The 13,582-nt window shown below is 40.0% G+C and overlaps 1 protein-coding gene across 3 annotated transcripts in view; it reads left to right on the top strand.

The window, feature by feature from the left end:
- Positions 1-13,582, top strand: part of LOC146833087 (venom factor-like) — a 777,614-nt gene that overhangs the window by 713,738 nt on the left and 50,294 nt on the right. For all 3 annotated transcript variants that reach the window (XM_085600726.1, XM_085600724.1, XM_085600725.1), the window contains one exon: positions 7,247-7,330. In XM_085600726.1, the coding sequence (XP_085456852.1) occupies positions 7,247-7,330 (84 nt within the window). The remainder of the gene's footprint in view (positions 1-7,246; positions 7,331-13,582) is intronic.

Genomic DNA, 13,582 nt, shown 5'->3' with positions numbered 1-13,582 from the left:
GGCCTTGGTGTAGGGGGCTAGTTTTGGGGTATCTCTCAGCACCCCAGGAATATCTAACCTTTGAACGACCTATGCTGGTTGATGGTCACATACTTTGTTTTGATGGAGTTTACTACCAGCCCTCACAGAAAGCACTGGTGTCCACTCGGGGTCTGAGACACTAGTAAGGTGTCACCAGCAAAAAGTAGCGTGGGTGTTCTCAAACCAGCAATAGATAGAACGTCATGGGGGCATGTTAACAAAAACTGGACAACATCGTTTAGATTCAGCAAGAACAGGGTGGGGCCAGGACACATCCCTGCTGAAAGCTCTTGCTGATCGGGAGAGGGTCTGTGAGCTGTCCATGGTCCCCCCAACATACACTAGCATGGTTGTCCTCATGGATATATACAAGAATAGAAAGAATGTTCTCAGGCATCCCCATGTCCCTCAGCAGCTGCCACAGCTTGTGGTGGAGATCTAGGTTGAAGGCATATTTCATATCGACAAAGGCCACAAACAGGTGGCATCTGCCAATTTGTACCATCTTGTAATACATGTACAGGAATCCAAAAACCTGGTCTAGTTTTTCTTCCTAAAAACAAGTATATTTTTTTCTTCGGTCTAATCTTGGATTGTCCCATAACCACCTGACAGAACAGTGTTTCAATGGTTTCTATCAGGCTTATTGGCCTATAGTTTGAGAACAGGCTTCTACCACTCTTTTTGTAGCTGCGCACAACCTCAGCTCCTTTCCAAGACTTCGGAATCGGTGCAACCCTTGCAATTGCATTGGACAGCACTAGTATGTATTTGAACCAGTTTTCCCTGGCATTAATGAAGATGTTACCCGGAATGCCATCAGGTTTAGGAGCTTTGCCGTGTATGATGGCATCAAGGGCAGATCTGATGTCACTTAGGTCGCATACGAGTGCCCCCAGTGTGGGATCAAATTTTATTGGGTCTGAGCATTTGAGGTCTTGGGAGCTATCAGAATATAAAGCTTTGAAATTATTATACGAGACAAGTCGGGGAGTATAGTTTGCTGGTTTGACCTGCAACCCTAGGCCATGCCACGAGAGACCAGAACACGCAGTAGTCTTTGTCAGAGCATGATTTGAACATTTCATGCCATATCTTCTCATTCACCTTCTTTTTTGCTTGGTGTTGTGGGAGCTTGTATGCTTTATGTGTGTCTTTAATTAGCTCCAGGGTTTTAGATCCAATAGCCAGTGCTAGCTGCCTTGTTGCCTGTCTACATGTCTTATTGAACAAATTGTTGGTTTAATTGTTCTTAGAGAATTTAAGAGGAACTTGAGAAGAGGGTGCTAGAAAAAGGAGCGCTAGCCAGTTAAAGAAGCGGGTATGGATTAGTAGCTTCTTCGATACTTACATCTGAAGCCAGTAATACAACAAGTGTAGAGCAGTGCTTACGAGATCTAAGGTTATGGTAGACAGGGAATCAGGCCAAGCTGCAACATGATGCCACTTAAGTTTATGCTTATTATTTGTAGATTCCTAGTTAACATGCGTGACATGAGGACTGAGGACGTGCTGTCCCAGAATGGGAATAGCTGGAGGAAGAGGAGGTTATGATTGCTCTTAATACTTCGGGCAACTACTATATCATTCACCTTGTGCCAGAGTCTTAAGTCGATCTATATATAGTCAATTTGACTCTCATGGTTGGGTTTGCTATATATACAAACCCTACTACTATCTGATTTTTCTCTACCATTTGTAGCCCTAAGTCTAAGCCTAAGCTCTAAGTGTCAAGGCCTTCAGCTGCAGGGCAGCTTGATTCCACCTTTATATAGGAGGTAGTTTGAGTTGTGTCTGCCCCAACACTCATCTTCCTCGAAAGACAATTTGATGCAGTTTCAGTTTAGGGGTTCATTGGTGTTGTAGATAGTATGACATAATGTGTATTGCGCATCTTCCCTTAATTGCCTCACTAGTGTGTGGAGTGTTTCAGACATTTTGCCACCCTTGACCCCTCTGGCGTAGATATTGTAAATGTCAACAATAAAGCCCCTATTAGGCCGGATGTGAATTCCCAGAATACCTGGGGAATCAATATCCAGCTTGGGTATCGAGCAGTTTAATGCAGTTCTAGGCCATATTAGCAGACTGCCATATGGCCTGCCACAATGATTAGCTTTGGCTGGAATCCAATAACTAGTATACCCAGCCCCAAACACAGGCTCTATGCTCCAGGTCTTCTGGAATGAACAGATGTCAAAATCTTCAATAAAATCAATTCAGTCAGGCAGTTGTAATTTGGATTTTAAGCCTGACACATTTCAGGAGGCCACTACCAAGGTGTTAATAATGTTGTTATTTAATACGTTAGTGGCCTTAGAGATTTTGATAGATGGAACAAAGCTTTTAGCAGAGGAATATGGAGGCTGCATCAAGAGGGGCCCGATGATTGGGAACTGAGGTGCCCCCCTGCAAGTTAGTGTTTGGGGTGCAGTAGATAATGCCCTAAATTTTATTGGTCATGAGCTGTTAGTCAGTGACCACTCGCACCTCGCCTCAGGGAGAGCGTGTTAGTTCGCAGGGTATGGGAAATTCGCATAGGGTAGTCAGTCCAAATCACCCAGAAGAGAGTTGCTGTCAGATGTAAAGTTTGGCCTTGGATTTGATTTGGTCATGCATGAGTCCCAGAGATATTTGAATTGGATGGATGAGCCATTTGGCGGGCAAGTCCAGGTGTTAAGAGCTACCAAACTGTCTGCTACTTTCATGTGAAAAAATATCAGTTCAATAAAATCAAATTCAGGACCACAGGCAGGACATCTTCTTGCATGTACAGTGTCTTCCCTAATCACGGATCTACAACATCTACAGGGCGTATCTAGTGAGTGACCTTATTAATTCAAGGAATCCTCTTCCTCAGTGCTAAGGGTAGTTTTCGACATTGGTCATGTAGATCAAGCCTGGCAGGGGTGAACTTTTATTGCATTCATTGGGTGCAGGATGCCTACTGTTTTTCGACACATGTTTTGCTGCAGGGCACCATGCATTTTTGAAAGTCCTGCAAATACTACTTTGATGTTGAGTGGCATGGACTAGGGGAGCTGGATGGTATCTTTGGATAATCCACTCTAGGAATTTTGCGGGCCAAAAGAAGAGTGAGGTGAAATTAGAATCTGGCCCGAGGCCTGTATATCCCTAATAAATTCAGAGTTCTTGGCACCCTGAGCTGGCCTGTCATTTGACCTTCTATGCGAGTCCTCTTGGCCTTTTGGTAGATTAGAGGGAAAGTTGGCCTTTAAGGGATCTCAATCAGCAACTACATGGCCCACCCTTTTTGGTCTCAGTTACAGCAACAAACAAATGCTTCCCTATTAGGGGTGGGCGCAGCTCGCAATGTTTTACTCCGTGAAATTCCGCAGAGTTACATAAAATCTCCTAAGCCCTTCCTGACAGGAGAAACGTTGATATCAGCTGAAAAACTGGCACTTGAGTATCATGGGGACTAAACAGGCAGATCATTGCATTCTGTCTTGTCTTCTGACTACAATCAGAGAGGAGGATCTGACATTTCGATGAACAGGCCTCAATTTTGCATATTCGACATTGTTTAAAATAAAATAATATTTTCGGAGTTCCATCACTCAATCACTCAGCCCACTAAAACAGCATAATAAATCTGAGACTTCTGGGACTTCGCAGAACATTACCAGTCCTCTCTTTGAATTACCCGCACATGCAGGATACGACTGAAGTGGGACCCAGTGGATGATTCCCGAGTCCACCTAGGGCAACCCCAATCGGAGTGAGTGGTGCGGAATGAGCAAATCTTAGATGCGAGGTCAAGCATTGAGATCAAATGCCCCATATCACATGGAGTGACAGACACTGCAGGACATCTGGGTAGGGAAGGGGCAAACCCTCCTCTTGAATAGGCAACACTTTCCCACATCTTGATCGTAAGGATTGGTGTTAAACAGAGGCCTGTCTATGCTGGGGCTCTACTTTTAGTGCCCCGCTCCTAAAGTCACTAACAATTGAGAATTTCAGTGGGCAGACTGTTATCACTTATTTAACGAATGTCTTGTCCCGCAATTACTAAGAAAAAGGGCCAAAGCTTATAGCACTTAGGTGCTCACAGCCACTTTAGTAGGAGAAAACATATTCTTATTTGGCCTGTGGAAGTGTGGGGATCTTGGATTCGTTTGGAAGAACTATTGTCATTGGATTGGCTAGAGTGATTTTTTCAGCTAGCTTCATTGGTTGTGGTTGGACTCTGTATTATGGCTTCGGAATGGTTTGGGAAACTCTTACAAGATATTCATTGGCTTTGGGGCTCTGATAATCAACGTGGTAAATGCACAATATTCAGTGTCTGTTGGTCCCGTCCTGTTGTCACTGGTCTGGCTTCAATTATACCAATATAAAGATGCTGGGGCATCTATTCCTCTGTTTGTCTGCCATTGAGACTGTACTAGACAGGGCAGTTAAGACAGTATGTGAGGAACGAGCACCAGCACTCTTGTAAGGCACTTGTTTGTTTATTGGACTCTGCCACACAGTACCTTTTATTGTATGAAGCAACACAGAGAGCTAGCCGGCCAGTATCTGCATCACGAGTTCACGATCTCACGCAACGTCATTACAAACATAGCCCAGCTGTCCAACTTAAACTCTGGTCATCACCTCATTTAAGAACTGTTGCGCTTATTTTGCATTTCTGTTTGCATCCAGTCTTGTAATATTAAGGAGGAGCCTCAGCAGGGGTTTTGTGCAAGATTTACGGTTTCATATGAGCTACCGCTCCGGTGACATGCTACAAGGACTTAAGGAAAAACAACACATTTTACTTCACAATCTAGTGCTGAATGATTAATTCCACTGGTGGAGCTGGAAAATTTATTAGTAATTTTGCGTTGCAAGAGTAACACATAATTACCAAATTCTTTCAACAGAATTAAAAATTCCCCCCAACCATGTCAATGAGATGAATTATCATAGTCTTTAGTCCCTTTATCGCAGCTCAATTCTCCCCAAGAAGAACCTGGGGGTGGTCCTGAGGTGGTTGTCACAGCCATGCAGACGATCTCTGATTGGACAAATCAGAAGAGGTCCCAGGGGTGTCTTGAATAGCTGGAGTAACTTGCAAGGGCTGAAAGCCATTGCTACTGTTTATAGTTGGTTCTAACAGGGGTATACGTATTGAAGCTGAGTGATTGTGAGAATCGCTACTAGGGATCAGAGGTGTAACCTTTGCCACAGGAGATTCCCTGGCTGATAGATGCTGCAACACTTTCCTTTTAAATAGATTTGGGAGAGTGTGAGCAGCATGCTTGGTTTTCTTTAAACTTTCTCCTGGGGGCCTTTTGGCAGGAATTTATTGCTGATGACGGATTCGACCTCTTCTATAAAGAAGTCAATCTCATTTAAGGTGCAATTCCTAGACTTCTTAGTTATCTTAGGGTAGATCTGAGCTCCTGGAGTGGACACTGTCCCTTTATGCTTGCCACAGTACCTACACAAGGTAGACAGCTGTTAAGTGCAGATGAAGATGACAATGAAGAAACACAGTTACAACTACAAATCAATTGTAGAAAAATTAACCAGCAAGTGTTTCTTTGCTCCAGTTAAGGTATCCTGATATCACAGGAATGTACAATCCTAAAAGGAAAGGAGGTCTTAGACCTCACATAAGATAAGAATTTTTTTGAAAAAACCACTGTGGTGTGAATCCTGAGTAGACTGTTTATTGCACAAACAAGTAGGTAAGGAGTGTTCACAGAAACAGAGCAATTGGGTCAGCAAGTTAGCTCATGCACCCATGTGAGTCAAAAGCAGTACCTTCTGTCAGGAGGTGAAGAGGGGTGGCCCAGCACAGCCTTCTCCAGGCCTTGTTGGGGGCAGACGAGCGTGCTCTTGGCCTGGTCTTCGTCCGGGCATGCACCAGGGCACATCCTGTACTGCGGGAGATTCCTAGTGGTTATGAGCATGATATGGCCGCTCCTTTGGGCCTGGGAGAGCTAGGGGACATAGTCCCACCCCAGCCATGAGCAGTAAATCAGTGCTGGCAAGGTAAGCAGCAAACAGTTGTGACCAGCACTGAGGGAGAATCTTAGTGCTTATGAGCGCGATAAGACCTCTCCTTTGGGCCCGGGAGAGCAGGGGGACCTAGCAGCAAATCAGTGCAGGAAAGTAAAGCAGCAAACAGTTGTGACCTTTTGAACTTTGTCACGTAGTCCATACAGTTGCCTATATCATGTCAAAGTTTGTTTGGCTTTATGCTTTTCATAGTCTGCTATACTTTGCTGGGGAGGACTAAAACCCTGTCATTCTTAACTTTTTATTGTCTGGGTGCACGGTCTCCCACAGGCTGATTTTTTTCAGAGCTCCTAATGATTGATTGTATCAGAGAATGTAATCATTTTGTGTACTAGGGGCCTATATAGACATGCAATGGTACGTCTATGCTACTAACAAAAGAATGTGTTTTTATGTGTGTGCGTCGGTATCAATATATATCAGATACATCAGATTACACCAGTGCATTGAAAAGTATTTTCTAAACGTGATAGTTCTAAAAAATGGACGCAGAAACATTAATGCCTTTTCTCACCCTGACAACTACGCCAATAGTGAACTAAGAGACAAGTCAGTTGCCAATTCCATCTAGGTAGGCTGGTTTGTTTTTATGTATGGACAACATTATAGTTTATTAAATAAAACACACGCACATTGTGCAATTCTACTCATTGCAATCAATAATGTAGTTACTTCTTTTTTTACATCTGACTCTCCCAAGGTAGTGACAGCAAGTAGAGAAGGCTCACCCTAAGGTGCGGTAGAGGGATAATGATTTAGATATAGCATTGAACAGTATTGTCAAATCTATGACCCTTCTAGAGACTAGAGGATTAATTTAGAGAGAAGTATGGAATGAAATCCTCAAAAAAAGCTCCATCACTCACTGAGTCCACCATGTACATCCTTTACTTCTCCAACACCCACTTTACCTCCCCCCCAGTGTAGCCCCACTCCCACCCTACTGGCCTCAATGTGCACCTTGGCCACATCATAGACCATACTTTGTGGCCCCTCTGGCAATGTTTGTGAGTTCCCATGGACTACAGCAATGGCTAATCTTTATTTGCAAAAGTAAGCCTTGGATTGAAAAAGTGGTGTTCTGTCAGCATAGTTACCTGGCCACCCAAGGACATGATGAGGTGCAGAAAGCACTCACAGTTTACATTACTCTAATGCACTGTTTTTGGGTGATTATTGTCTCTTACAGAAAACTGCTTTATGCAGAAGTTTGTTGGTGAGATAACAGTAAGCAAGCGTATTGAAGAGGCATGTGCACCTGGAGTTGACTATGGTAAGTCCTCAAAATATGTATTTGAATTTAGTTAGGTCTACAAATATACCAAAGGGAAACCATGACAACTAAACTGTGGTGACAGAAGGTCAGAGAAAGAAATGTATAACATCTAGATGGTAAGAACCTCAAACACTCAAGAAAGTATTAGCTTTAGTAAAAATACTGACATTTGAAAGTGTTTCCATTTTGTCAGTCATGACAGAAGCTGAATAGCTGAGCCTATTGACAGTGTGGGGAGTTAAGAAAACTAAGAAGAATTCCTAACAAAGAATACATAGCTTAACTAAAGAGTAATTAGCTGCAGATGTGCACACATGCTAGTACTAAAAAGTTAATGTGTTCAGGCATATATATTGTTTTATTTTATATGACTACTTAGAACAGTAAAACACTAGAGCATCAACAGGTGAGTGAAAATGTGTAAGTTAAAAGTAGAAATATACTATTGAAATGTCATTCTTACATCGATTAGGAATATATTTATGGATAAATACAAATAACATAAAACAAGTATGCATAAATACTAATTACAAAAATATGAATACATACAGACAGAAGTGCCAAGAAAGTAAATATCATTAAACTGGAAGTCCTAATTCTAACTCTGGACAATTGTTTCCTTCCTCTAATTCAAGCAGCCACCCTCCTGTTAGCTAATCTCCCTTCAGCAGATCGAGTGACAGAAAAGTGCTCATAGAATTCCCATGTTTCAAAATGACCCTTCTGTCTGGCACTCAATTGATCATAAACATCCCCCTGTTCTGCCCTCTATCAATCTAATGGTCAAAAAATATGATCACAACTCTCTCTTTTTGAGCTTGTGGAAGTAAAGAACAATGAATCTGGCCACCCTGATTATCACGTGATGTAACAAGTACAATCTATTCTGCCACTGTTGGTGTTAGACAGGAAAATACTACTCATTGTGGCCACCCCCACTGATTGTCTTAGGAAAAAACATCTCTTCTACGCTCATTCAATCCTCTTGTTCAAAAGTACGATTCATATTGCCCTCAACGATGTTCTGCCAAAGAGTACCCCGAAATCTGCATGTCAATAATTAGTTTGTGTACGTTTCATAACACAAGGGTAACCTTGGGATCTATAGGCACCTGGGTAAATTAGTATTTTTTTCAAGGAACAATGGTACCTCACATATAATAGTGAAATAACAGCTCATAGATAGAAAAGGTATTCCAACAACAAACTTTCAAAAAGGGAAATTAAAGAAAACAAATTCAAGTGCATAAGCGACAGTGGGGCGCAAAAACGTGCTTGGTGCTAAGACAAAAGTGATATACATACGCGATAAGCGTATCACAATTTACACGATTTGTAAGAAACCAGGCCATTTTACCTGATTACCTGCACTTCACAACTGCACAGACATGGTGGATAGTCAGTTTTTGGTACAGGATCTCGCGCGTCAGGGCCCGGTCAGGTTGCAGATTGCTTGCAGCCTCTGATTAGATGAGTTATTTTTGGCAGACCTAACTCCTATTTAAGCTGACATTGCTCTCTGAGATTCCCATGCCTGCATCCCCTTAATGGAGATTACTGTATGTACTTCAGGAGGATTTTTCTCTACCCAGTCTCAGGCAGACTTTGATTCAAGTCCTGATGGTGATCTCTTTATGTATGTAGATTGAAATGCGTTCGACTAATTGAGAAGAACTGTTTTTATAATTAGATTGAATAGACATGCTGCTTATAGATTGTGTAAATTGTGATACACTTATTGTGTGTTTGTATCACTTTTGCCTGACCACCAAGCATGTATTTTTGCACCCCACTGTCGCTTATTCACTTGAAATATTTTTCTATAATTTTCTTTATAAAAGCAGTGCATTTGGAAAGTATTTTCTATTTATGAACTGTTGTTTAACTATTATATGTGAGGGACGGTTGTTCCTTGAAAACATTCATTAGTTTATGGTCAGTTTCACTAGGTAACTAAGGGTGACGAATGAACGCATTTACTAGTCGCAAGCCCTGCAATTCAGTATATCATAGGGTTAGAGGCAAGTAAGTATTTCCCAATTGTTATCAAATCACTAAATGGGTTTAGAAAACCACACCAAAAAGGTATTGAGAAGGGTTGTATTTAGACTCTCAAACCAAGGAGAGTTACCCTTCACTGTCCAAAGGGACAGGGTAGTATGACACTATAATCCAAGAAATAATCTCTTTCCTGCATATCAATCACCACAAAACCCTAACTTAGTAACTTGAACTAAAACGATGTGCACTAAAAGAAATAAACCCTTCACAACATTCTCATCAATAACAAGCTCACTCCTTAAAATACAGAAGAGTACCTGCGAGTTAATAAACAAATAACATTGATAAAACCAGTCAAATATTACTCACAAATTTAATAATTTACATTATTTGTACAATTTCAAATTCATTTCAGATCAATAATTTTCAAGGGAGTTTTGAAATCTTAATAGTCACCCTAAAAATATGTTAATGTAAAAATGGCTCATAACATTATTTTACACACACAATTTAAAAATGCATTACACATAATATTAAAAAGGAATTCTGTGATACAGCGTTTCAGTGGTACTTGAGATGGTTCACTCTAGCTCCTTCAGTACAACTTAACATAAAAATTCAATGCATATATTCTGGGAGACAGAAAAGCACATTCAATATGGACTTCATAACACAATAATTACAATACTTTCATTTTAGTGCAAACTAATAGCCAAAGAAAATGTAAATCATTCTTAATAAAGTGCATCTAATTATGCAGGTTAATTGTTTACTACAAGTTTATTGTCTTTATTTCAATCACACCTAATTGGTCCCCTGTGTATTTTAGTATCACATCTTATCTTGCAGGTTAGATGTGGTTAGGTGTGTTCCTATTCGTCTAATATTCTTACTCCAGTTGCATCATATTGGTATTCTACATGGTTTAATATCACCCCCTGTCTATTAATTACCCCTTTCGATCCTGCTCAAAGATCCAGGATATGTTTTTTCTTTAAGGCCACTTTCATTTCAGTTTCTGTGGACATTACATGCCATAAGAATTACAGCCACTCCACCGCGTGCTCCAGTGTGTGGTTTCATATCTAAAGAGCTACTTTTTGGGTCAGATGTACAACCATGGTAAATTGTGACTCGCAATTTGCGCTCAATTGCGGGTCGCAAATTGCAAGTCGCTATTCACTATGTACTACAGTGTCAGAGACACTGATTGTGATTCCCAATGGGGTTGCAAAATGCGAGGCTCATTAATATTAATGAGCCAATCGCATTTTACGACCCCATTGGGAATGGCTGGGTGTCCCAGGGATGGTGGCCTGCTGGGCCCCTTCCTAATAGCGAGTCGCAAAACCTATTTTGCAAGTTGCTAATTGATTAGCGAGTCGCAAAATAGGTTTTGTACATGGGCCCAAGGTTTTTAGCGTGCGCAAATGGGTATAAAACCCGTTTACGCACCCTAAAAACCATCGTACATCTGGACCTCACTCTTATATTGCACCAAATATGTAATCCTACACTTTGGTCACTCACAGTGGTAAATGTGGCATCCTTTCTGTGAAAGTATATAGAAATATAAATAAAATAATTACCTTCCTACTTTTATTGGAAGGTTATCTTATCAATTCTTCTCTTCAATAATGGACGTATCACGGTTACTTCGTGGAGGGCACAGCACTAAAATATTATTCTATGGCCTGCTTCTCTCTATCCTATATTTCCTGGTGAGGAGATAGTTGTATCCTTCTGTGCGCCTGGCTAGTTTATTGTCCAGTGCTTCACTCTAAGGGCATAAACAAGTTAGCATTTATTTATGTACCCTTATCTTCCACGTTTGATATGTCAGTTCATTCACTCTTTTCTCTTTGGAAGTTATGAATTTTAATGCACAAGCGCGGGGCACCAGTGACTTGTGAAAACGGAGGATTACATATTTGGCACAATATAAGAGTAAGTTTAGCTCTATTTTGAGTATGAAACCACACACTGTAGAAGGTGGTGAAATGTCTGTATTCATAACGGCATGTAATGTCCACAGGAACTGAAATGAAAGTGTCCTTTAGAAAAACAATATCCTGGATCTTTGAGAAGGATCGAAAGAGGTAATTAATAGACGGGCTGATCCTAAACTGTATAGGAGACCAATAAGGTATGATTGAAATAACCATAATAGACAAATGGGAACACACCTAACCACATCTAACCTGCAAGATAAGATGTGAACAAACAAATACACAGGAGACCAATAGGGTGCGATTGAAATAAAGACAATAGACTTGTAGTAACACACAATAAGCCTGCATGATTAGATACACTTTAATAAGGGTGATTTAAATTTTCATTGGCTAATGTTTTTCACTAAAATCAAGGTATTGTAATTATTGTGATATGAGGTCCAGACTGAATATATTTTTCTCTGTCCCCCTGAATATATGCTTTTAATTGTTATGTTAAGTTGTTCTGAAGGTGGGGTGAACCATCTCAAGTACCACCGAAACGCAACGTCGACAGAATTATTTTTAATATTATGTGAAATGCATTTTTAAACTGTGTGTAAAATAATGTGATTAGCAATTTTTACACTGAAGATTTTTTGGGGGTGATTATTGAGATTTCAAACAACTCTTGTGGATTATTGATCTGAAAATAATTAGAAATCGTACAAATATTGTATAGTAATAACTTTGTAGGTTTTATAAAATTGTGCATAATATTTGAATGGTTTTATGAATATTATTTGTGTATTAACAAACAGGTACTGTTTTGTATTTTAAGGAGGCAGAATAAGTTTGTTATTGGTGAGAATTTTGCAAATAGTTTATTTCTATTAGTGCACATCCATTTAGCTCGAGTGATTAAATTAGGGTTTGTGGTGGTTGCTACTCAGGAAAGGGAATTTTCCTTGGAATTTAGGGTTGTTTTCAGGACATCCCTTCCACATACAGATTCTTTATGATATTGATTAATTTATTGCGGCTGAAATCGGGTAGCAAAAACAATATTTTACTAACTACTGAAAGATAGTGGTAACCCATTCGCAAATGATAATTGGTCCCTAAGAAACCACTTCCCCTTTGTGAATGGTCAAAAACATTTTGTAGGAATAGGCAGTGGTCCATAGACTCTCTTAAAAAATATTTCAAAACTTTACAACAGTTTTTGGCAAAACACAGCCATTTTTCTAATAAAGAAAGTGAGCTGCATTAAAAAAATATTATTGCTTTATTTAACAGCAATCAGAGACATGGTGGTCTTTTGACCCGAGCTGCATTAAAAAAATGTTATTGCTTTATTTAACAGCAATCAGAGACATGGTGGTCTTTTGACCCCAGCAAATTACCATATCTGTGAAGACAACAAATCATAGTAAGTGGGAATTTGTGATCTACCTCATTAAAATGTCTGAGGTAAGTCAGTTCTTAAAATTCTTTTCTAGTAGCAAATAGCAACCAGTGTTTTCTGACCAAATATTCATACAATATGCCCCAAGTGAGATTCATACAAAGTCAGATTATCTTGATGTATATTCAGCTTAATATACACATTTTGCAAACAGAAAGATGAAATCAAAGTTTTTAGGGACTGAACCTAGGGCTCCAGGAAAATACTAAATCTGAAAGTAGAGAGAGGACACCCTTGCCTCGTACTTGGGTATACTGAAAAAAAAAACTGATTTAAATCTAGAATATTATAATCACAGTCATTATTTTCTTATTCAGTTACTCTTAGCAAAGAAGCAAAACCAAAGCCAAAATGAAATGCCTCTTCAGCATCAGTTTAGCAAGAAGTGAAGAGGCCATCAATATGTACTTGCATACAGTTTTTTCTTTTTTTTTCAGAGTTTTATATAGCTCAAACTTCACCTGAAAGTATCAGGTATCAGAGCGCTTTACAGGAGCACCAGTTACGTTACACAAGGACACATTCATTTTTGTTAGGCACAGGGAGATTAAGTGATTTGTCTGGAATCACAGGATGTTGTTGCGTCATTGCCGTGACTCAAACCCGGTTCTCCAGATTTGAGAGCGACCACCCTAGCCTTTTAGGTCACATCCTCTCCCAAAATCCATACATCAGTGATATGCTAACCTGGTATAATGTCTGTCTAGTCTAAATAAACAAATATTGGTGTAAATTTTGCAAGTGCATAAGCAATGATCACTCAGCAGAAATTTACATATATGCACTACAGTTGCCGGGAATCATACCCTTTAATTAATTCCTTGAAAATTAGTGAAACATTTGCATTCT

Source organism: Triturus cristatus, chromosome 4_2, assembly GCF_964204655.1.
Source record: "Triturus cristatus chromosome 4_2, aTriCri1.1, whole genome shotgun sequence".
In the NCBI taxonomy this organism is placed as follows: Eukaryota; Metazoa; Chordata; class Amphibia; order Caudata; family Salamandridae; genus Triturus; species Triturus cristatus.
Note: the sequence above shows the minus strand (reverse complement) of the source record. Positions and strands in the feature narration are given on the sequence as shown.